At 36.5% G+C, this 26,139-nt stretch overlaps 1 protein-coding gene across 3 annotated transcripts in view; it reads left to right on the top strand.

Annotated features, from left to right (window-relative positions):
• spryd3 (SPRY domain containing 3) overlaps positions 1 to 26,139 on the top strand; it is a 154,932-nt gene that overhangs the window by 98,406 nt on the left and 30,387 nt on the right. For all 3 annotated transcript variants that reach the window (XM_039746762.1, XM_039746761.1, XM_039746763.1), the window contains exon 8: positions 15,499 to 15,556. In XM_039746762.1, the coding sequence (XP_039602696.1) occupies positions 15,499 to 15,556 (58 nt within the window). The remainder of the gene's footprint in view (positions 1 to 15,498; positions 15,557 to 26,139) is intronic.

The raw sequence follows: 26,139 nt of genomic DNA, 5'->3' as shown, positions 1-26,139 counted from the left end.
TGTCTCAGACGTGCTCATCACATCAGGGATGTCGAACTCCAGGCCAGTGGCTATGACCAGTTTTCATTGCTAATTAACTTTTCTCTTCATTTTAATAGCCCTGTTTTTAAGGATTCAGTCCTCTGAATGTATTTCTCCGCTAAATGGCAGTCAAACAGAAATGAGATGTGAAACGAGCCAACGGATAACCCGCTAACTGGGATTTCGTACTCCAACCAATCTATTAATGAGAAACCGATTCTTGTTGTTAATTAAGCCTCTTATTTAATTCCATAGCTTGTTGCTGCTCTCATTCTGCCACAGCAGACATTTCCAAAGCTGTTGAATTTTCTTTCTTTTCTAATAATGCCGTCAAAACGCTTTGGTGACCTGAGTGATCAGATTTACCGAGACCAGCATCTTCTTTTATTTTCAGATATTGTGTGATGGACAAAGATGAGCTGGTCATGTGGCAGTTTGTTTCATGTCTCATTATTGTTTGGCTGCTAATTAAGGAAACAAGAAACAACTAAGGTGCCTGAGACAAGTTAATTAAAACTAAAGTAAAATAAGTTAATTGGCATCAAAAACTGGTCACTAATTAAGAAGATGGTTAGAATGAAAACCTGCAGCCACTGCTGCCCTCCAGGCCTAGAGTTCGACACCCGTGTCCTAGATGCTTCAACAAGCAGTTGGTCAATTCACCCATTTAGTTTCATAGACTTCTGCTAAATAATCTTGATGTACTCCAGTTGTGGCTATGAATATAAATGTAATGACATGAAGTGGGTCAACAATTCAAATACAGTACTTGTTTGTGTCTGAGCCTGCTCTGCAGTAAAAAATACATATGTATGGGAAGTTGTGAGCATACGACTGGAGGACTTTGTATGTGAACTATGGGACATTTGTAACATTTAAATTTTCTAGACATTTTGATATTGTTTGCTGTTGTCCAATGTTGGTGGCCATAAACATCTGTTCAATCAGAAACTTTTATCTCCGTTCTATATGGAAACATTAGATTCAAATTTTTTTTGGCCGTAACTACAAGCTACATGTTGTAGATAACATATATAAAGGTATAGGTTTTGGGTGGTGTAGTCCTTTAAACTTACATTTGTGATGCACTGATAGTCAATACACGCTTAGCGCTGAAGAGTTATCCTGCTCAGGCTTCTGTCCACAGGGTGCTCTTTTGCATATCATGCTCCACAATGCATTGCAGCTCGTGACACTCACCATCTGTTCTAAGAAATAACCTGCAGCCACTTTTTTTTTTTATTTTGACTCCTGACATCTGACTACATTTATGCCAAGTGCTACATTTCCAATATTGTCTGAGAATTACATTTTTCATATATACGTGTACAGATTTTAGATGGCTGACACTTTTTTTTTTTTTTTTCCCTTATTCTGTGCCAACTTTTAAATTATAAGAACAGTTGTTACCATTTTTGTACAGTGAAAGCTCCTGCTGGAAAATCAGGTCATACTGGGCCATGTAGTATATCAGTGATAGCGGTCTGATTGAGAATTTGCATTTTATGATCCAACACCTTTACCATCAGGAGGCCGCATTGTGTACAGCTCAAAATGTTTTAAGATTTCTTTGAGTAATTTCTGTACTTTAGTTTGGAGTCTTTTAACTGTGATGCCAGCCTGCTCTGCGGTAATATAACTTAATTCCCACCTTTTTAAATAGGCTTACTTGAACTTGAGCTTCTTCTGCACTTGAAAAAAAATAGCAGCATTAGATTGGCACTTTCAGATTAAATCTTGGCCAAAGTCAACCAAATCTTTGTAGTGCTGAAACTTTACCAGAATCAGTTTTCAGCACTAAAGTCAGTCTGCCGTAAGATGAATGCAGCTCAAAGTTGACACAACTCCTCACTCGATAAATGCACGGCGGTAGCTCATCTAATATTTAATTTTCTTAAAATGTACACTGTGGGCAAGATTCCTAATGTAGGCAACAGTTTCTCGGTAAAGCATATGGTGAGACGTTAAGTAAAATGACACCTTTAATTGGCTAACTAGAAAGGTCACAATATGCAAGCTTATTGTATCTAGTTAGCCAATAAAAGGTGTTATTTGGCTGATCTTCTCACCTCATCCATAATGGCTAACACAGTACAACACCCTAGTACTACTGGATAAAGCATGAAATACTGCATTATGTGCTCAAAGTGTGGCTGTTAAAATGTATGCTTGGAGCTCAACATTAAATAGTAGAAAAGCAAACCTGTCCCTTGTCTTAACTTAAAAGCTTATTATGCAGTGGTAGTACCCTCAGTTTGCATAATTGTTAGTACATTGTAATCTGTTTATGCAGTAACAATGAGGGTGCTTACATGCACTTTTATAGCCAGGTTATTCACAGAAACCTGTTTTTAAAATGCCATGTAAATCCTTAAACTTGTTAGAGAAACCTGGTTGACACACTTGGATTTCTTTGTAGCCATGTAAACCCTTAACCAGGTTAGTTAAGGATTTTGTGCATGTCTGTTGCCTGCATATGTATTAGCTTCACACTCGCTTTCAGCAGCCACTGGTAGAAGTGTTTACAGAGATAAATCTGTTGAGGCAAATGCCTAGGAAATTGAATGAATTATTCTCTTGGTTGAAATAATATGTCTCGATATTTCAAAAATCGTAAAAGTTATGTTGATGAGCTGAATGTACAGTGGTAAGCTCAGCAATACAATCTCGGGAGCAGTGTTGCGGGAAAAGGGTTAAAAGTAATGTGAGTTATGTAGTTTGATTACTGTTTAAAGTAACAGGTAACCTAACCCAATACGTATTTTACTGACTTAAAAATACCTGTGGTGTTGTTATCCCAGCAGGAATAGGGATAAGATAAGATATAGTATTTTTAAAAAGTGTCATTTTGCTTGACTTCTTGCACTATACAACTCTAAGCAACTGACACGCAGGTAAACAGACTTGAGCTGAAAAAAACTGTGCGCTGGTGGGGGATGTGATAGCAGACTGTTTGCTGCTTATCAGTACATTTAAAGGACAAAAGACGTTGACAGATGGGTGAGAAGCGTTTTAAGGTGAGGCAGATCTATGTGTTTTTTCGTAGACTCTGGTAATTCTAGTGTCAAGAAACCAGTTTTCTGCCTTATTACATTTTTTTTTTCTTTTTTTTTTTATGAACATGTAAACACATTCAATGAAAGTATGTTTTCCCCCTCAAAATTGGTGCTTCCTATGCTATACAATAATTCATTTTGGACAAAACAACAGGTTAAGCCCATACAGGATTAGAACTGTGTGGCAAAGCATTAAAGAAATGTTCATCTCTTCATCTTGTGTTTGGGGAAAAAAATGGCTTACAACACAAATCCAAATGCCAAAGCAGCCTCCTCCCTGTGAGATAGCTAGCCAAGGCAAAATTCAGTGTGTTTTTTTTTTTGTGGCCTCAGCTTTGGCAGATGCACTTTTCTTTGCCTTTCATTCCTCAAAGAGAACTTTCTAAATGCCCACTCATAATTGAACAGAGAGGAGGTTCATCACAGGGTGCAGCCAGACATACCAAGTCCGTAGCCAGATTCCTGGCATCTCTGCATCTGTGTCTTGTAGACGAAGGTACAAAATGTGCTGTGTGGGTTGTGAATGGCATTAAGAGACTGAAAGCATTTCAGGGATAGACTACCTTGTGTTTTTTTTCCTTCAGCTAATTATCTTTGTTTTATTAATACATTCTAAAATTGTTTTTAATTAAAAAAGTTTCCCTTTTGTTTAACTAAGCCTCACAAAGCTATTCACTCTTCACAATTCTCTGGATTTTCATACACTTATTTTATATTTTATCAGAAGTGTAATGGCATACCTTAATACTCACAGGCAATAATTAAAGTCTAAAAAATTAAGTCTTTTAGTTATATGGTTAATCACTTTATTTTGAATTTACATTATTGTTTATCAAAACAGACTCCGTATCCAAAGTGCTGTCTAATCAACTCTTTTTTTTTTTCTTTTTTTTTAGACCAGGTGGGCCACTACATTGCTAATATGCCAGTTTCAATGCATACACACCCTTCTGCCCCAAAGCAGTTCACTAGAGCATAACATTGACTCGAGTACAAGTTTGCTTCATTGCTTTTATCCTTCCCATCTCTAATTTTTGCCATACCCAAGACTGACTGTATATTTCTTCCTAGTAAACAGCATGAAGTTACATTAAATTCAACTGCAGTTGAGATGCATGGGACTCAAAATGTGACCTGTATATGGGTGCTCAGATTGATTAGATGTACATGTTTGTATGACATAGCTCTTTAGCGTTATCAGCTTATGTTTAAAGTGAAAAGAGAAATAAAAGTCTTTATTAAAGTTAAGCAATCTGAAAGTTCTAAATTATTTACTTCTTCGTCCTCTTCATTATTTCCCACTTCGATATGGGGTCAATGTTTTATGGGTTTTGGTGTGATTTTTTTTTTTATTTTTTATAGCCAGGTGCCTTTTCTGACACCAGCCCTCCCCATTTATCTAGCCTTGGGGACAGGCTTCAAAATGGAGGCTGAATTTGCTCAGTTATTTACTGAATATAGTAAAATTTGGTGATTAAGTTACTGGATGTATTATTTTAACCGTTTTCGCTTAACTTGTATCCGTAAGAAACTTTTCCAAGGAAAACAAATAACCTTGAAAGAAGGACATAAAAGTCAAAGGTTTCTGAAGGTTTATATATAAACGATGTTCGTTGAACATGAGCAAGCAACTTAATTTGTAGCATATGTTCCTCCTCATTCGTGGAGAAAATAAGCATTCAATCAGTGTACACCACACCAAAAATACCAGACAAATTATAAAATGTATCATTCATCAAAGTTTGAAATACTTCAAGGGTGTTTCATAATTCATAGGATATTGGTAAATCTCTAAATATACAGTTGCTTTATTGATGAGTTTTCCACTTGCCCTCCTAATATTAGAATACTGTATTACATTCTATGTAGGAAAATGTGAAAACACTGCAATGGACGGAGATAGTTTTCATTCAACTGAAAATGTAGTGTTGAGGACATAGCCTTATTTTTTTATTATTATTACAGGGTGTCTTTGTCAAGCAAGGGCCTCAAGAACTGTAATACTGACTTGTAATGCAGAGGTTCCATCATTGTCCTGCATAACCTCATTGACTGAAAGTTTTCATTCTAAGCAACACCTTTTTAATTTTTTTCTTCAGTTAAGCAAACTGATAGTTCTCATTTTCTATCTTTTTTGTGTCAATATATCTTGATTACATCTTGCCTGAAGAAGGGGGCTGAGTTGTCTCGAAAGCTTGTTTATTGTAATCTTTTTAGTCAACCAATAAAAGGTGTCATTTTGCTTGACTTTACATTGTGTCAATTTAAAAATTCCCAATTACATTTATTTACAGAAGGTGTATGACAACATTTTCTAAAGTTGTTAATATCTTCATGTTTTTTTTTTACTGTGTTAGTTAATAATGCTCCTAAGTTTCCTAACTCTTAACCCTAACTGAAAACAGTTTTTGTAGTTCCTGCTTTTGTGGAAGTATAGGCCATGGTGGTAACGACCCCATAGTGTCCCAGCCTTGCTGTTAATATCCTGTAGGTGCAGCCTTTGGTTTGTGAACTTGCTTTATATTTCTTTCAGAAGCATTGGTTTTCAAAGGTCCACCATCATCGATGCTTGCCCAATTAAATGCAGGCTTGGTTCACTGCCCTTTGTTTCACAGTCCTAACACTGCAGACTTGGATCACCAACCCCCAAAACAAGTCAGATGACTTTCTTGGAAATGCTTCAGTTCTAATAAGCACAAATTGAAGCTCTCATTGGAGATGGCTTTCAATTCTGAGGTCTGGACCCAAACTCAGCATGTTGGCACTGCCCTGTCACAGCTCAGAAAGAACACTTTGTACCATTCCTCCTACTGTTTCTAAAAGGAACATTTCTTTCTGGCCAGGTGGGCTTCATTCAACGATTTCTCCAGTGTGCAAATAATAGGGATGACCATAAATGGTACTTCCACGGTGATGAATCGTTTTTCAGCTGTTTTATTTTTGGACGTTTCCAGCCAATCAGCATTAAATGGAATGAAAGCAAGGAGCATTGTCTTGGGCATAATAAGTAAGGGCTTAGTATTGACTTTTGGAACAATACAGATAAATTTAGTGTTCTATAATGTCTCTTATACAAATCCAATGGCGATCTGTAGAAAAGTGTGTGTTTAAAGCTTTTTCTTTTTTTTTTTTTTAATTGTCCAAATTCTACAGAGCATAGGTGTAGTTTCAAAAGATAAAGAGTCCTAAGGCAAGCCACTACACCTCATTATAGACAGATTTTTTTTTAACCTTGAGTATTCTCAAAAGTAGGCTGGTTCATAGTGTAGACTAGGTCATGTTGGGGTTGCAGGGTTTGTGTGAATGTAGGCATTAGAGCCATTGTATTTATCTCTTTGTTTTTTAGGAGTTTGTTTTATATTAGTTTACTTCAGTATGTGTTGATAAAGTTGCAGCATGCCTGGAAGTGTAACGACATCCTGTTAATTTAGAGTAACAAAAATATGATTTTGCCTTTTGCAAACTATCATGCACCTTTCAGGGGTTTATCTTCTCCAATAATACTGTCAATTGGAATTTTTTGTTTTCTTCCCCTCCATTGTCATTTAGCCAATCTCAGACCTTATCATGACTGTATTTATATTTAACCTATTAAGATTACATTCTGTTTTATTATTTGATTAATCTTGAAATATGTGTTTATGTGTTGAAATGTTATAAGATTATACATTTCACACTTAACATCTGTAACTATGAGTAACTGGAGTGAGTCTGTAGAGCATTCTGCATAGTTTGTTATTTCTGGTACTTCATAGTTTGTTAGTTCTGGTAGGTACTTCTGATAGCTGAACACTGATTTGTACCTTATGCAGGGTTGATTTTTGAATTAGATTAGATAAACATTTTTAATCCCAAGGGGAAATTGAGATTTATACAGCAGCATACACATAAATATCAAAGATACAGACTGACAGAATAAAAAATACAATCAGTCAATAGATAAATTTAATAAAATAAATAAGTATATTGTGCATGAATAGCAAAGTTAACATTGTGCGCGTAAGCATTTAGTCTGGAATGTCAGAAGAAAGCATTGAATTACCTGAAAGCAGCACGCAGGAAAGACCTCCAGAGGTGCTTCTTAGTACACTGTGAAGGAATGAGCATGTGGCTGAAAATGCTCCAAGAGAGCCCGTTCTGGAGGGGATGAAAGGGATTTTTCATGATGACATTCAGTTTTGCCACCATCTTCTTTTCAACAAGAGCTTTGTGTAGGCAGATTTAGCCATGTGATGGGGCAAGCTTTCTTGAAAAGTTTGTTCAGGCATTGTGCATCTTTTGAACTCCACTTGCTTCCTCAGGAGACGACAAAATACAACAATACACTGGCTACAGCAGCCTGGTTAAACATCTCCAGCACTGAAAACATTAAAAGACCTGAGTCTCCTCAGGAAGTACAGTCTGCACTGGGCTGCCTTTGGCAACTCCACTGTGTTGTCAGACCAGTCCAGTTTGTTGTTTATGTGAACCACCAGGTATTTGTAGCTCTGCACCCCTTCCACATCCTACCTGTGAATGGTGACTGGTCTCAGAAGCCCTTTGACTTGGCAGAAGTCCACCACCAACTCTTTTGTCTTGCTGGTGTTAAGAAGCAGGTGTTTTTCACTGCATCACAAAACAATGTCCTCAACAAGCCTCCTGACCTTCAACTTGTTCTCATTATTAATACAGCCTTTGAAGGATGTGTCATCTGAGAATTTCTGTAGATGGCAAGCACTGGTATTGTACTGAAAGTCTGTTCTGTACATGGTAAACAGAAAAGGAGACAGGACAGGATAGTCACCCGAGCTGCTCCAGTATTACATATCACCATTTCCTGCAATGTCCTTGACCCTCACAAACTACTGTCTGCTGGTCAGGTGGTCTGTGGTCCAGGAAATTGTGGGGGCATCAAGATGCATAGCCTTGAGCATTTTCCTCAGTCGATGAGGCAGAATGGTGTTAAAGATACTGGAAAAATCAAAGAACGTTACTGTGATTACAGTCCCAACTTTGTCCAAGCAGGAGTAGGTTCTATTGAGCATGCACATCAGAGCATCCTCCACACCTATCTGTGTCTGATAAACAAGTTGCAGAGGCTGAAGATGTTCCAAAACCAATTGTCAGAGCTGATTCAAGACCAGCTTCTCAAAGATCTTCATGATGTATGAACTGTTCTGATGTCCTTGGAATCACTGTAATTCACCATATGCACAAACAGAAAAGCAGGATAAAGCTTATATATATATATATATATATATATATATATGTATATATATATATATAAAAATGGCACAAATTGTGTGCTGAGTTATATACCACCCTCTATTTAGCATACTGTTTATTGTGATATGATCTGTATGCCTATAAACAAAGTAATTGATGCATCTCATAGAGCTATCATGAGACCAGTGGTGCCAGAACATAATTTATTTTGCTCACAACACCAACTTGTGAAAGATTCTAACTGAGGTGATTGATAGCAAAGATATGTATAATAAAGGGTGATGCAAAAGGATGAGACGATGTTTGTAGTGCTGCAGGGGGTGATTCAGTATAGTGAGGGTATATACATTTCCACAGCAGTTTTTTATGATAAATTCACATTCAGTGGTCATTTACAACTGATTAGTGTCTAATCAATCATGTGTTCATCGTTCTGGCATGCATTGAACCTATAATAAATATTTAACAGTGGCGCACAGAAGATAGTGTATTAAGTTTAACATGCTTTAATGTAGACAAATTCTTTATCTTAACACCACTTAAAGATGGTTCAATAAATTCCAGTCTACTGGGAGTGTGAAGTATGTGTTTATTGGACTACTGAGAACTTTAAGTAAAGCAGAAAATATCAAAATGGTGAGATAGGCCATAGAGTGTAGCCCTCTGCATTCAGCACGTCATTTTGCAGCATTCAACATTTGAAATTAAACTGTTAACTTAATTCTTCACCACAAATCACTCATATAAAGTACAAATAGCAATGTATTTTTGAGAATAATTAAGCTACATGACAACCTTTAGTATTTACTTTTTTGAATTGTTAATTAAAAGCCAAGACATACTGAGCAATCTGCAAACTCCTGTTTTGAATGGAATTTATTTTAAATGATGAATAGTGTTTTAATAACAATAGTTTTGCTTTCTACTTTAATCTTTTAGTAATTTTCATGAGAGAGATATGCCTGAATGAAGGTGACTGAAAGCAAATGTTGTAAACCATAAAGTTATTACCTCAGATTCTTGCTGGACAGTATTCTTCCAGATTACATTATAAATGTTCTTTTTCATATTATTTTCAGTAGCAGAAAAAAAAATTGACATATTGTTAAAATATTATAAAACATGAATGCAAGGTTCTTAGTCTGTGTTACAAAATATCCCTAATCCATCCACATAATCTTTTAGTCCACATACTACTTTAGTGCATCACTTGCAGCAGAAGTTTTATGAAGATTTTCACCTCCCCTGAAGAAAGGGCCTGAGTTGCCTCGAAAGCTTGCATATTGTAATCTTTTTAGTTAGCCAATAAAAGGTGTCATTTTGCTTGGCTTCTATCTACATTAGTAATGGCTAACACGGTACAACACCCTAGTACAGAAGATTTCCATTCAATGTAGCTAATCCTGTTTTTGATGAAATTTTTTTTTGCTAATCAAAATGTTAGTGTTATTGCTTTTATTAACCTCCTTTGGCATTAACTCTGAGCATGGCTCAGGCTCAGATTTCTATGTAATAGCGGTTAAGCCCAAGTCAGACTCCAGGTAGTATGTAATTATCAGCTTTATAGTGTTAAACCCAAATAACTCTCAGGACAGTATTCTTCTGCCATCTACTGGATAAAATAACATTATGCTGCAAAAAATAATACATATTTCTATATGTGTCGCCACTTTAAGGTAACTCATCAATTTTCACAAGTCAGACAGAGCATTCAACCAAAACACATGGTGTGTAAATGAGAAACTGTAAAGCCAGTTTAAGAACAAAGCGAAAGTGGGCCATTAGTTGAATCAAGTGATAGTGTTGACAATGTGAATTGGTCTTTAGCCGCCGACATGGATAGTGAAACTGCGCAACCAAACTGCCGTGATATAACCAGAATATTCACCGTGGCGCAAGTAAGTGGGTGGCAAAATAATTGTGACAAAGTAGAAAGACGTTAGCCCCCTAACTGCTCACAATGCAGAAACTATTGTTCGTGTCAATGTAAATGTGGAAGTTACGGTAACACAAGTGGTGCATTGATTATCTGTCACTGTCATTCTACCCTCTCATGCAACACTAAGCTACTGTACTAAATCTGCATAAGTACAGCTGTGGACACTGAATATATCTTTCCTACTGTATTTATGTTGACTTTTTGGTATTTACATGTCTCTCTTACATGTAATAGCATTTTTTCTTGTTGAAAAGAAATTCTACATTTTTGACAAGTTTTTTCCAGGGGTGAACTTAACACTAAACAGGTTACTGTGAAATCCACTACATTCTTACAACTTATGAACCTAAATCCTTATGTAAAACCAGAGGACTTGATGTACAAATAAAGCTGTGACACTATATTTTTAGTAATGATTTAGGTGTCCTAGGTTTCTGTTAAAATCAACCAATCAGTCAATCTTATATATAATGACATTTATGTTGAGTGGTATTTTACAAAGTAACTGAAGAGAGGTATTGTTAAATCAATCGAGATCAATCTTTTCAGAAGGGAGATTGTATAAAGATTAACCGACTGGACGTTCCTTTGTATTATTCCGTCATTTAAAGGTTAAATCCTTGAATCATTTTTAATTTATATAGTATCTTTCAAAGTAAGATGCATGACAGAACACTTTTGCAAATATAGATTGAAAGATTATAGTACAACAGAAACTGAGGTGTACCTGCTGTGTGAAATTTGGAGGGCAGTCCATTAAGAGAAAACTATATGTTCATTTTAGATTTACCTGTCCTGTTAAGTCAGTTAGTCATTTACTAACCTGCTCAGCCCTGAACAAGGTAATTGGGGTGCTGGAGCCTATCCCAGTAAGTATAAGGAAGGAACAAACCTTGGAAAGGGAACCAGTCCATCACAGGGCAAACACCCACATACACACACGCCCAGGCCAATATATTATCACCAGTCCACCTAACCTGCATGCCTTTGAACTGTGTAAGGAAACCAGAGTACCCAGAGGTAAACCACACAAACATGGGGTGAACATGCAAACTGCACGCAGGGAAAAATCCAGGACACAATCCCTGGTATCCTTACTGTGAGGCATCAGTGCTGCCACTGCGCCGCCTGATGTCCTGTTAAGTCATTTATTAAATTAACTTCCAGTTAGTGTTCAGAAGCCATTGAGAAGGCTAACAGAATGTTAGTCCAAGGATGTTCTGCTCAAGCCTTATAACACACTGGTGAGGCTTCATCTGAAGTACTGTGTGGAGTTTTGGTGTCTTAACTTAAAAGACATAACAGCACTGGAAAAAGTCCAGAGAAGCGCGACTAGGCCAATTTTCAGTTTAAGCAAAAGAAGATTAAGAGGAGACACAACTGAAGTGTTGAAGCTATGAACGGAATGATCTTAAAATGAGTTCATCAAGAACACAGGGACATAGTTGGAAACTTGTGAAGGGTAAATTTCACACACACATTAGGTAGGAGATTTTTCTTTACACAGAGAACTGTAGACACATGGAATAAGCTACCAAGTAGTGTGGTAACTTGCCATAATTAAAGGAATTTTCTGTATCAGAAATTTCTTTAAAGAAAATGTCTTGCCATCCTTCTATAAGATGAAGCTGAAGTATAGTTAGATTATACAGCAAAACAGTGGTACAAGTCACGTTCACATCAGGAAGATTGAAAAGCATTTGTTAAGGTACCACATGTGAAGTTGGGCATCAAACTACAGAAGAGCAAGTCCAGGGTGTTTTTGTGTAGATGGATGCAGAATTGGTTAAAACACAAGAAGCTCAGAATAATGGTGAGAGGAAGCCTATCAGAATCGGGTGATTTTAAGAATGGTATCCCTCAAGGGTCAGTACTAGGTTTGCTGCTGTTTTTCATATATATAAATGATATGGATAGGGATGTAAATAACAAGCTGGTTAAGTTTGTAGATGATGTGAAGCTAAGTGGATTGGCAGATAATGTAGAATCCATTATTGTTACAGTGGGACCTGGACAGCATACAGACTTGGGCAGATTTGTGGCACATTAAATTTAATGTAAGTAAATGTGAAGTATTACATACCGGAAATAAAAATGTTAGATTTGAATACACAATGGGAGATCTGAAAATTGAAAGTACTGCGTATTATAAGTATTTAGGAGTCATTTTCATACAGTGTTCAGAAGTCATTAAATGGGCTAACTTAATGTTTGGGTATATAGCACAATGTGTAGAATACAAGTCAAAACAGGTTATAATTAAGCTTTATAATGCACTAGCGAGGCCTCACCTGGAGTTCTGTGTGAAGTTTTAGCCACTGGGCTACAAAAATGACATAGAAGTGCCTGATTTCAGGTCTGTAGGGGATGAATTATAAGGAAATATTAAAACCGCTGAATCTTTTCGTTTTAAACAAAAGGAGATTAAGATAGAACATGATTGAAGTGTTTACATTTGTGAGTTAGTACAGTGGATTGAGACTTTAAAAATTGTTCAACAAGTACATAAGGACACAGTTGGAAACTTACTAAATATAAATTTTGCATAACTGTTAGGATATTTTCTTCATACAGAGAACCAAAGACACATAGAGTAAGTTTTTAAGTAGTGCTATAGACAGTAGGACATTAGGGACCTTAAAAGCTCAACCCTCACTTGTTGGACTGAATTGGCTCTTTGCATCAAAATTTTTCTAATGTTCTAATATTAAAGACATATTAGTGGTAAGAAAGCCCAGAGAAGAGCAATTAGGCTTATTCCAGAAGTGCAAGGTATGAATTGTGAAGAAAATGTCAACCCTTTTAGTTTAAGCAAATGGAGATTTAGAAGTAACATTGTTGAAGTTTTTAAAATTATAAAATTAATTTGTATGGTAGTTCCTAGTTGTTACTGTAAATTAAGTTCTTCAACAAGAATCATGGGGACACAGATTGAAGGGTAAATTTCATAGAAGGTCTAGAAGGTTTTTCTTCACACAGAAAATCATAGACACATGGAATACATTACCCAGTAGTTTGGAAGAAAGTGGAACTTTTGGGACAAAATCTGAGTTGTCATTTTAGAAAAAAATTGGCGAATAGTATTAGGTTGGATTGAATGGCCTGTTTTCATCAGAACTGTTTTAATAATATTGAATCATAGAAAATGTTTGATTGCAGTCATTTTAACTAAAGGTGATTCAACAAGTAAAATGTAAGTCGCAGATGCTTTTTCATACGGTATCATTTTTTCTCAATAAATTACAATAAATATTTAAAAAAAAAAAAAAGACAGTGAATTTTTTTTCACTCAACTGTCCTTGAACTGTAATTATATTTTGTTTGAAGTCTGGTAAACATTAGAAGACCAAACAAAGAAGGGGTGAATACTTTTATGGCATTTTAGAGAAAACCCTAAAAAAAATTTAAGTGCAAGAGTCAGAAGTATACACAGCCCACGTACGTATAACTATGTACCACACATTCACACCCATCTCTATTATGGTAATTAATTTCACCGGCACCCTAGAATGCCAGATTTTTGTATCAAACCCATTTTTATTTGTAATTTTCCGTTCCATATGTTTCTTTCAACATTGTATGGTGAAGTCCACCACCTGTGTTCTATACTCTGTTTCATCTCAATTTAGCCTATGATGCAATAGATGACATGAATTTCAGTAGTACTTAAACCAAGCAATTTGAAAGATATCAGTAACAAAGAAATCAAAATAAGCTGTGCAGACTAAAGCAGAATGATATAAAATAAAATGTGACTGACTGGGCTGCCTTCTTTGTACTGCTTAGTTACTCTACAGGCCGAGTTGTCCAATATTCATCTTGCTTTTTCCAAGACATTTTTTTCCTCCTACTTATAATTGCACTGAGCTGTAGTCTTCTAGGAAACAACTGGAGAAGGTACCAGTTTCTCTCAGGGCATAAAAAAATTTCTGTCATACTTACTCCAGTTGAAAAATTATAGTTGTCTAATCTTTGTACTGTAAGAAGAAACACCCAGGAACAACTTGAAAACTCCGCACAGAAAACAGGACATAACCTGTTGGGAACGCCACACCATATTGGTCATTCAGTCTGCCTTTTACACAGTGACTTTCACTGTAAAGGACACTTCTAAAACCCATATTAGGTACCATATATCCAGTGCCCACATAGAGAAGGCCTCCAAATTGTGGCAACATGGATTCATTGGATCATAATGAGCAAAACTGCCAGAATGATTTGACCTCTGCAGCTGTATGGTAATGGAATCTCCCACCTATACAATTTCTTATCCCAGCTTCCTCTTCTGTATTTTAGAGCATATAGCTTCAGCAATATTGAGTGAATGTTTGCTTTTGCATCCTTATACTTGTAAAGTGGTATTGTTCCATTGGATTTCACCATCATTTAATTTATCTGTTCCTTGAACAGCAAACATTATAATTGCATGCAGCAGCTTGTACACCTTGGCTGTGTTTTCCTTACTTTAGTGAAAATGACTTTCCATCCAGTTAAGACATGAGGTGACTTCATATTGGGTGGATTGGGACACCTACAGTAGTGTGAAAGAACAAAAGTCCTGCCATCCAGTAATGTTGTAAGCTTATAAAATCAGCCAAATCCACCAACACACATTTCATACCAGTAAGTGTTGCAAAAAAGGCTCTGTTTTTCCATTATTATTCTTGAATGGAATGATGAAGTATTGAGCTGACCGCAGTTTAATTAAAGTGATGGCACAGATTTGTCCTCTTAAGACTATGATTGCTATCACTGAAAGCAAGTGAAGAGTGAGTTTATGGTATTACAATAAAAACACATCTCTCTCCCATTCCCCCTTTCAAAACACTAATTGCTATTGACTCATCTTTGTATCAGATGTGGCCACCGGCGTGTTTGATTTGGCAGAAAACTATCTGCTTTCTCTGTTTAATATAAGCAAAAGGCACTTAATGGAGTCTACTTGGCCTCATCCCCAAAGCTCTAGAATTGTCTATGTTTGGCTTCTAATGGCACAGTGACATCCTCAGACAAGCAGACTTCACTCTGGAAATGCTGACGTGTAAGACCTTTACTTAAGTGGAATAAATGAATCCCAACTTTCTCCACTTCCTGTCACCAGTCCAGGCCACTGTTGCCTTTTACTGCAGGTCAGGTGGCTAGTAACTGTTACTTTTATATTTTCTGTGTATTTAAGCCTCATTGCTGTTGAATTTATTTTAGACCATGAATTTTGTATCTTTACTTTTTAATTGTTGCCTTAACAGTTTTGTTCTATTGTCTCTGTTTTGCTTTAAGGACTATCCAAAAAACCGGCATCCTGGATGGAGCAGAGGATCTGTTGCATATCATGCAGGTAAAGCAAATACCATCCTTTGAAGGCTGATCCTACAGATGTGTGATTTCCTAAGCTGCCACTCTGTAAATTAGGTCTTTTAGTACTAAGCAGAACATTTTGCAAAGCTAAGTGTCATTCGACCTTGTAATTTAAAAGCAACAAACAACCAGGAAATCATTGAGAAACGGTCTACTGAGAAAGTCTGAATTTTCAGCTTCACAGAATTTGATTCATGGCTTCAGAGGGCCTTCCCCAGAAAAAACTAACTATAAACATAATGCAGGGCTTGATCGTTGTGAATTGATTCAACAGACACAAAGTGGTTTGGTGACAGCCATACATATACATGAATCAGGCTGCCAAAATGAAAGCTTGGATCCAAATGACATGTGTCAACAGACTTCAGTCCAACAATAGGCAAACATGGTGGTTTTAAAGCCGGGCAGGAGAAGTGACGTCAGCCGTGCAGAAACCGGAAGTGATGTCATCAGAACTGGAATTGACATCCTCGAGTCCAGGCGAAATTTCCTATGACGCTTCATACAACAAATGTGATGCTGATTATAGGTTGCTGATTACACTTGATTTTTCTAAAATTATAGAAATGAGAAAACAACAGAAACTGATGCTTAGGTGGGAAGAAAAATGGATACATTATAGCATAGTTTCCTCAAGTATGGGTTGTGATTTGCCACCTTTTGGGTTACTTACAGTTGTTACTCACTGTTGTACTCAAGTAGAAATGGTTACATATGGTTTGTGAAGTATCTCGCGATGGGTTGCCACAGGCAGTTTAAGCAATCGACATAGCACTGCTATTACTTTCGGCAGCTATTCTCCAGAGTTCCCTGCAATGACTGTTTGCAGCAATTCTCCACAGGGGATGTTCCCTGCCATGACTATTGGCAGCAGCTCTACAAGGGGGAAAACCAACAACCCAAAATGACTGTTGGGGTCTAATCTCCAAGGGAAAATAACCTCTGGCAAAAATTTTACAAGGGGGGACACCTCCATTGCTATGAATGTTGGTGGCGATTATGCTAGAGGGACCACCCCCTGATCTGACGATCATCATGGACTGGCTCTCAAAGTGTTAAGTAACACCACAGTAGAGTATTATAGTATTTTGCTGCCCTGTTTATCATCTAAATATAATACTAGCTGGCATCATTTTTGCATCTAATTTAGGTATAGTCTCTGCAGCAATGGTAACTTCTGTGGTGTACTGTCTGTACATCTTGTTGGTACATGCACAACAGTGTATTCCATCTCATTGCGTACCGCAAACATATAGAAATGTGTAGGCCAAATGCTCAATCCATGTGATATATCAAGATTCTGATTTAATTTTACTTTTACAAGCTAGGAAAGAGCTTAGTATGAAAAGTGTACTGTGCAAGCATTACCATGCTAGAATGAAGTACATGTACTCTGGCACTCTGCAAGCTAGTTCAAAGGATTAGCTGACTAGAGTTCTTTGTGCTGAACTTAGAATTCACAAACTAATGTAATCAAAGAAAAAGCTGAGAAGCAAAAATTTGCAAAATCTCACGTAAACTTTTTTCATGTTGTCATTATGGGGTGTTGTGTGTAGAATTCTGAGGAAAAAAATGAATTTAATCCATTTTGGAATAAGGCTGTAACATAACAAAATGTGGAAAAAGTAATGCTCTGTGAATACTTTCCAGATGCACTGTGTGTGTGTATATATATATATATATATATATATATATATATATATATATATATATATATATATATAAATATAAACGTCCTCTGACTTTCAACTGTTTTACTTTCAGTAAACTTAATGTGTAAATATTTGTATGAAAACTAAAAGAGTCAACACCATAAGACATAAACTAAAAATGTTTCACAATGTGTCCCTGAATGAAGGGAGGCTCAAAATCAAAAGTACCAGTCAGTATCTCGTGTGGCCGCCAGCTGCTTGAAGTACTGCAGTGTCTCCTCCTCATGGACTGGACCAGATTTCAGTTCTTGCTGTGAGATGTTACCCCACTCTTCCACCAAGGCACCTGCAAGTTCCTGGACATTTCTGGGGGGAATGGCCCTAGCCCTCACCCTGCGATTCAACAGGTCCCAGACGTGCTCAATTCCTTCGACAATAAACACGAATCCGTCCATCACCCCTGGTGAGACAAAACCGTGACTCATCAGTGAAGAGCACTTTTTGCCACTCCTGTCTGGTCCAGCGAAGGTGGGTTTGTGCCCATAGGCGGCATTGTTGCTGGTGATGTCTGGTAAGGACCTGCCTTACAACAGGCCTACAAGCCTTCAGTCCACCCTCTCTCAGCCTGTTGCGGACAGTCTGAGCACTGATGGAGGGATTGTGTGTTCCTGGTGTGACTCGGGCAGTTGTTGTGGCCATCCTGTACCTGTCACGCAGGTGTGATATTCGGATGTACCGATCCTGTGCAGGTGTTGTTACGCGTGGTCTTCCACTGCGAGGATGATCAGCTGTCCTTCCTGTCTCCCTGTAGCGCTGTCTTAGGCGTCTCACAGTGCGGACATGGCAATTTATTGCCCTAGCCACATCAGCAGTCCTCATGCCTCCCTGCAGCATGCCTAATGCACGTTCACGCAGATGAGCAGGGACCCTGGGCATCTTTCACAGTCGGTAGACAAGTCTCTTTAGTGTCCTGCGTTTTTAGAACTGTGACCTTAAATGCCTACTTTCTGTAAGCTGTTAAGGTCTTAACGACCATTCCACAGGTGCATGTTAATTAATTGATTATGGTTAATTGAACATGCATAGAAAACATTGTTTAAACCCTTTACAGTGAAGATCTGTAAAGTTATTTGGATTTTTAAAACATTATTGTTGAAATACACAGTCCTGAAAAAGGGACGTTTCTTTTTTGCTGAGTGTATATATATATATATATATATATATATATATATATATATATATATATAATTTTTTAAAGACTCTGCTTCTCTTAATTGTATATCTATCTTATGTGATTCTTCTTTTTCTAGCTGCATCCTTTGTATGAAAATGTTATAGAAATAAATGTGGTTACTTTCCTTGTGGAAAGGCTAAAGTAGCATTTATAGCATCACTTTTGGTAAGGAAACCTGGGCGACCATTTTCATTGATTCTAATCATCTTTGCATCAATAATTAGCTTTACTTGCAAATTTGTATCTGCTTTTGATGTCTTAGAGAGGAAATAACCAACACACGATGAATATACTGAAGGTTTTAAAATGCTAGCAGCTGATTTGGTCTACAAAGACCTCCTCCCTTAGTTCAGCCTATAGAAGATGGACGTTTAGGGAACTGGAAGTTAGCATGGCACTGTACCTACAACATTGGTCGCTCCTTAGACTAGGAATTAGTCTGGCCCTTAAAATGGATCCTCACATGCTGTTGCAGCAAAAAGGCAAAAGGGCAAGCCCAATCTAAAACCTCATCTGAAGTTAAGAAATCAGCCAACAGAATTGAGCAATTCAGTCATTAGCTTGAAAAACTGCATAAGAAGGATCCAGAAAAGATTACATTGTTGTTGTTGTTATAGAAGCTCAGGTCACTTGGTTAATGCATGCCCAAAAATAGCTGGCACACCCTATGCGGGGGTGTACAGCGCCTAACAACAACATACTTTTAGACTTTTTGATACCAGCACAAGTATAAGATTCATGTACAGACACTAACATACTTAAGAACTGCTGAAAATTGTATCATTGTGTGCCTAGTTTAAAATAGCTATCTAAATATTCAAGAAAGTGCAGTATTAATTTAGACAGTTGATAGTGGCCTAAATGGAAAGTACTTTATTCCTCAGAATATATATATTTTTTTATAGCAATGATTCTGCAGACCCTAATATAACCTCGTCTCAACTTTTAACCTAGAAATAGGTTGGGGGGAAAAGGTGGCTTTGCACATATGCCTTCTCGAATTACGAAGAGAGAGGGACCCCATTCCAGTCACCATGGATTGTCATCCACTTTCTGAAAGTATATATAGACTCGATAGACATGTTCAGGAAACAACACATGAGAATTTGTGCCATACAGACATTACGACTGTGCCATTGCTACCTGGGGGACCCCTTCACAGAGGGAGAATAGATACATTGACAGCTATTGAAACAAAAGCCAATGACGGTTACATCAAGACATTTTGGCAGATGATTTAAAAGACCATTTAACAGTCTAACTAGTGTTGGGCTTTTCTGCATAAAAAATAAATACACTTCATCATATCTCTGCATTCATTATGAAGAATCAAATAAAATAACAGAAGCACATTGTCACCACCATTAATTCATCCTTGCCATATCAGGTAAAGGGCTCTGAGAGTTTTATTTTAACTGAATTGGATCTCAAATGCCCATACAACTTAATCTGCATAATTGCAGGTGACAAATAGAAAACAATGTGTAAAACTGCTTCAGGGCCCAGCGAATACCTGGTCATGCTATATGGGTTGGCTATTGTCCCCTCTCTTTTTTCAGTTCTTTGTTACTGCTACCTTTTGCATTATTTTATATGTATTTTTCTATAATGATGATGTAGCTTCAGAGGATATTAAGAAGCACATTCATTATGTAAGTGAGGTCCTTTGTTAATAAAGGAAACACCATTTATTTACAAAATTAGGACATGTAAATTTCATTACGTTTGTGGACTCAGGAACAAAACGGAAATGTTCAGGTCTGAAAATGGGCCCCAAGGCATGAAGACTAGCCAGTTCCTAACAACTCCTACCACCTTCTCAAATAGGTCCAGTTCCTGGTGGGGTGTGATAACTATTATTGTACTTTTTTCAGTAGTGTTCGTATACCCATTATAAATCTCTCACAGAAAGCAGCTACAAAAAGCTTCATTTGAACTTAAGCTTTTATCAGACTTAAAAACCTTTTCACTATTGCACTGATTCTTTACTACCACGATAATAACTCTTTCCCCTTCAAATCTGAAGTAGATTTAGTGTGAAGGTTAGAGTATTACTTCTGCAGCATTTTCATGGCACTGGAAAACTGCACCCCGCATACACTTCTCCAAAAAACCATCTCATGAAGAATACTGTAGGGAGTCAAGATTTATTAGCAATAAAACTCACTCTCGAAGGATGAAGGCCTAGTCATTGAAGTCTAATTTATAACTTTTAAATATTAAATAACGAAATTCATTTAAGAGTAACTAGATGGCAGGTGTTTTATTTTTATTTATTTATTTATTTTTTTAGCTGGAATAATTAAACTTTATGCCATAAAGGATTTGTTGGCATTGTTGAGCCTAAATTACATACCCAAAAATAAACCACTATTATTCAGTTTATGTAATAAAGAAACTGCAAATGGCTGAAGTGTAGTGAGTTCAACATTCCACATTTTTTAAGTGTTTCTATGATTAAAAACCTTTTGTTTACACCAATATCAGCTAAAGAAAACAAACAAAATTGTTGGCATAGGGATTTCTGTCCAAAAAACTGAATTTTGCAGTACATAACCGAGACATTTTATGATGCATAACCCTGGAATAAATTTTCTTTTGTGCCCCAATCTGTCAGCAATTATTGTACCAGGTTTAGAAGTCATATCCCATAGTTTTGCAACGATACAGTGTTTGGCACAAGGTTTCCTACTTTTTGGAAATATTTAGTCTTTTAGAACATAATCTCTCAAAAGAAGCTTTGCAGTTGTATTTTATAGGATCTCACTGTATCATGCCACTCGCTTCACTGGGTTGTAAGCACATTTGCTCATGGTATAAACCCCTAAAGATGTTCTTCAATTTTATTTCATCTTTATAATCACACTCCTTTCTGCATTTGGGGGTGAAGCAAGCACAATTAGAAACAGGATAAAAAAATGTTGCATGGTATTTTCGATCTTAGAGGTATTAAATTTATATATATATATATATATATATATATATATATATATATATATATATATATATATATATATATACACACAACGTTTTTGTCCCCCTCATGATCCAGCAACACAAGAAGTGTGATACAATTACATTTGATCAAGGGGGGGCTCAAATGAAAATTCTGAGAGGTGCAGCTATAGTGTAACAGTATTCACTGGTATACTAAGAAACATTGAAGGTAATCCAAGTTGACATTGAAAGAGCACTACTCAGAAAACTAACATGGAGAAAGGGCAGCAAACAGTATTTGGGTAAATCAAGCATAGCATCAAGTTCTTCAGCAAGTGAGTTCTCCATAGAGTCAACAATGTGATCAGAATGTGACTTGAGCTTTGTGCTTAGCAAGATGAGCAGTTTATTTTCTGCCTTTTATGCACAGCTGTGACCTGTATAGCTGTCTATGAATTGTCATTTGTACTGCATCATTGGAAATGTGTGAAAATTAGCTACCCAAAGGGTAATGAGCCTTTTACTGTATGTGGCTCGATGAAGGCAGGATATTTGATAAAAAACAGTTTCACTCAACACTAACATGCTGCTCGCCTCAGCATATATGTATATCTTAATAATGAAAGAGAGCAGACAACATGGAAAGTTATGATTTACTTAAAAAAGACACTTTTTGCTATGTGAAAATATTATTATTGCTTTTGATTGACTTGTTATTTTATTGCAATGTATACAAACAACTTTGAAATATGGCCATGTCCTACCATGCATAGGCAGTTAAAACACTAAATGATGTGGTCTCTCGTCAGTTTGAAATTATGTATTCTGTGCAAAAACTAGCTAATATCCTACCAAGAACTGTTAAAAAATATGTAGCTGCTAAACAAATGATGAGCAGCTTATCATCAAAGTGGTGAAATGTGCTACACTTGAGAGATTGCACCTGGGCTATTGTATGTGCTTGAATCAGCCCGCAAAGTTATTTTGAATTGGGTCATGATGCTCCAAACATTGAACATTGCAAAATATTGAGAACTGAGTAACTATAACTTGAAACAACATTGAATATTATGCCAAATGCTTTTGAAATATGTAATTTATCCAAATCCAGTAAATATTTACCCCAGGATTACTACATCCACCAAAACATTTATGTGGGGACCATTACAGTTTTATCACTCTTGCAAGAATACACCATTAATCTCATGATGGTAGTAGTTTTTGAAAACAACTCATTGCATCCCTTTTAGAAACCTACTATTACTATTATCAAAGATGTTAATAATAAAAAATATAAATATTTTGAATTTGTCATTTCAGACTGGGGACCTTGGTTTGTGTCCTACTTTTGGCAAAGGTCTACTCCAAATTTGTTTTAAAAATAAATTTAATGTTAGGGTTTTATCCTGGTTGCAATTGACACTCAGAAAGAACATACCAGGATCTTGAGAATTATCTACCATATCATGTGTATGTGTTCTTCAGTTCAACTGGAAGGATTTTCAGGAACATCCAACAATCACATTCTATGGGAGTATCCAATTTTGATAACTATTAGTGCTTTCTATTCTATCCATTCTATCTTCTGTTGCTAGCCTTTCTCAGTTCCTTGATAAATTTAAGTTATTTTGGGTAAAGGTTAGGAAGAACCTAATGACTGCTGAAATATTTGTCTAAGAGATAAACTAGGCTAATAAGGTTAGACAAACTGTAGCACTGAATATGGTTTGAGGGCTCCTGCCTGAAAATTAACTCCAAGATTTCACTCTATAAAATCGTCAAAAGGACTTGGCTGGTTACCTGCAAACTAGTTCTGATGAACCATTTATTGATCCATTCTTGTCATGTACTGTATTTCATCGGAAACCTCTCAGAAATAGTCTATATCCCATTCCTAGTCATAGTAGATGAAGAACCCCCAGGTATGAACTACAAAAATCAGAGACTCCTGTTATATACGTGGTTTTATTTCAGGTGACTACCTGTTGAAGCTCATCGAGAGAATGCCAAGAGTGTGCAAAGGGTGACTATTTTGAAGGAACTAGAATATAAAACATGTTTTCAGTTATTTCACCTTTTTTTGTTAAGTACATAACTCCACATGTGTTCATTCATAGTTTTGATGCCTTCAGTGAGAATCTACCAATGTAAATGGTCATGAAAATAAAGAAAACACATTGAATGAGGAGGTGTGTCCAAACATTTGGCCTGTACTGTAGGTCCTAATGTTCAGTATTTAGTGAATTGGCATAGGTAGGACCTTGGGCTTCAGGCAGAAGTTGTGCATGCTCTACAATTGATCTGTCAGTTTCATTAGAAATTTAAACTAAATCCCAATTGAAGTCTTTGGAGCCTGCACCCATAGGAGAAGGACTTTGTCAGAACATAGTAGACATCAGCATGTTATGGCTTTGAGTGCAGTGTGTTTCTAGGCACACTTGTCTGGGTGGGTGAATCCATCCAGATCTTGCTATGAAAGAAGACAGTGTGCATTACAAAGAATCTAAGCTTAGAACACACCACGTAAAGATGCAAGCAAGAGACCCAGCCCTTGTGCAAACTAAAGAAGTAAAATGTCATTCAGAAGTTTATTATTGGTTTGAATATTTTTCAGTCTAACTTTGAGTATGGTCTATCCTTAGAAATAGGTGATACTTTTAGAGAAAGGGTTACTGACTAAGAATGGTGTTTTGTTTTGCCTTAGAGTTAGGGTTTGTGCTGCCAGTGAGGTTAGGTATAAAAGCCATGAAAAGCTGAAAAGCTCTGTTGACAGCCTTGATGACATTTATGCTTTGCTCTGAAAAATAAGAAAAAAAATGTTGTTCTGCTCTTTACATCTGTTCAGTAGGGTTTTGTTACTTGAGCAAAAGAAAAAAGCTAACAAAATTAATAAACGTTCTTTCACAGCTGATTAAAAGAATACATCATCCAAAAATTATTATGCCTTTTACTCACTCCATGTTGTTTGTAGTGATGGACAATAAAACCAAAAAAAATGTATGTCATCTCATGTCGCTCTGGGATAACAAAATTCCTAATACAATGGTCCTAAATGGGAACCCATTTTAAACAACAAAAAATAATCACAAAATGTCCCATGAAAAATCTCCATTTACTTGTGTCACATAATCCAAATGTCCAATCATATGCTTACAAGTACGTGTTTTTTCCTATAGTAATGTTACAAAACCGATTTTTTGAAAATCCTTTCATGCATGACAGTGAAGCACGCTCATATGAGATTGAGCTTTTGAAATTACTGCCTCCTTTTATTGGTCTGAAGTCCTGTCCAGCAGTAACGAAGAAATGAACTTTCATGTTGCTTCATGTGATGTAAACATTGCAGAGTGTGGTGCAGAGAGGTGTACGGTTAGAGGATAAAAATTACAGAAGTGCAATTGAGAACATATTTATCCGAGATGCTCCAACAAGCAGAAGGTCATTTTACGAGTGCATGCTTCATAAACTGATAATGAATATCCTTGCAGTACTGTAGTTTTGCTTTAGTGCTTTGACAGTAACCAGCGAATTTGGATAGAGAACAGGGCTTCATTTCAAAAACTCGATCTCATTTGAGTACATTTCACTGTTATGCATCAGAGAATTTTCCAAAAATAGTTTACTTAATGATATTTTATAAAAAAATAAATGTGTTTAGGATTCTTTGGCCATATGTCTGGATAGCTAAAATTTAGATTTTAGTAATCTGGGATTTTATTTTTTCTGGACTTTTTTTCTTTTATGTTATTTAATGTTAACCAGGAGTCTTCAGCGATTCATGCCAATGTTATCAGGAATTATGCTATCTCAATTGTCCTCAAAAAAAATGAAACTAAAACGTTTTCTCAGCTGTCATTACAATCAATGTGGAGTTTGTAACAAATTCAGAAGTATACTTTTGGCATGGAGGAATCCTTTACCATGGCCAGTGTCTGAGAACTAGTGTTCAACCTGATTTTCTTATAAACATTTTTCTTCTGAATGCTATTCAGTCTGCTTTTTTACAAGCTGTCCTTCAAATTCAAAATCTTTATGATGCCTTAACTGTGGGGGTTTTATTATAGCTTCCAAACATTTCAGTGCAGGATTCTTTTTTTCCTTCATTTTTAATGTGTTTTCTTTGTCTGGCTTTGTTACAATTGGAGTAAACATGTGCTCCTGGGTTACATCTTGCAGGACTAAGCACACTTCCAAATGAACAGAGACAGTTTTCACTTCCATGAAATGTATTTGTGTTCATGGGCATCTATAAAATACACAGTACCTATAGAAAATCATCATACCCTGTCATAATCCAATGAAAATTAATTTAATGTAACTATTTCTAGCTGTACTTACACATTGTAGCCCTCAATGTCGAACTTAAAATAACATTTTTTAAATCTTGGTCAATTATTATAATTTGTGAATTTTCCTGGTTTGGATAAGTGATCAGCCCTTCTGTCAGCTTGCTCAGGTACAAGCAGTCACCTTCTGTATCTTATACCACCTGACATCACTCGTGGCTCTAATTACTTCAGAATAAATCTGGCTGTTTCTTGAGGATTCCACTGCTAGTACTACATGACAATGCAAAGAATTTACCTTCGTAGGAAAGGTGATTTCAAAAGGCTCCAGAATAAAGAAGTGAAAACACACAAGATAGGAGAAGTATACATATCCAAACAGACTGATGGCTGTCATTAAAGCAAAAGGTAGCGCTATAAAATTTCAAATCAGGAGACCAATCACTTTTCCGAC

This window comes from Polypterus senegalus, chromosome 3 (genome assembly GCF_016835505.1).
Source record: "Polypterus senegalus isolate Bchr_013 chromosome 3, ASM1683550v1, whole genome shotgun sequence".
Taxonomy (NCBI): domain Eukaryota; kingdom Metazoa; phylum Chordata; class Cladistia; order Polypteriformes; family Polypteridae; genus Polypterus; species Polypterus senegalus.
Note: the sequence above shows the minus strand (reverse complement) of the source record. Positions and strands in the feature narration are given on the sequence as shown.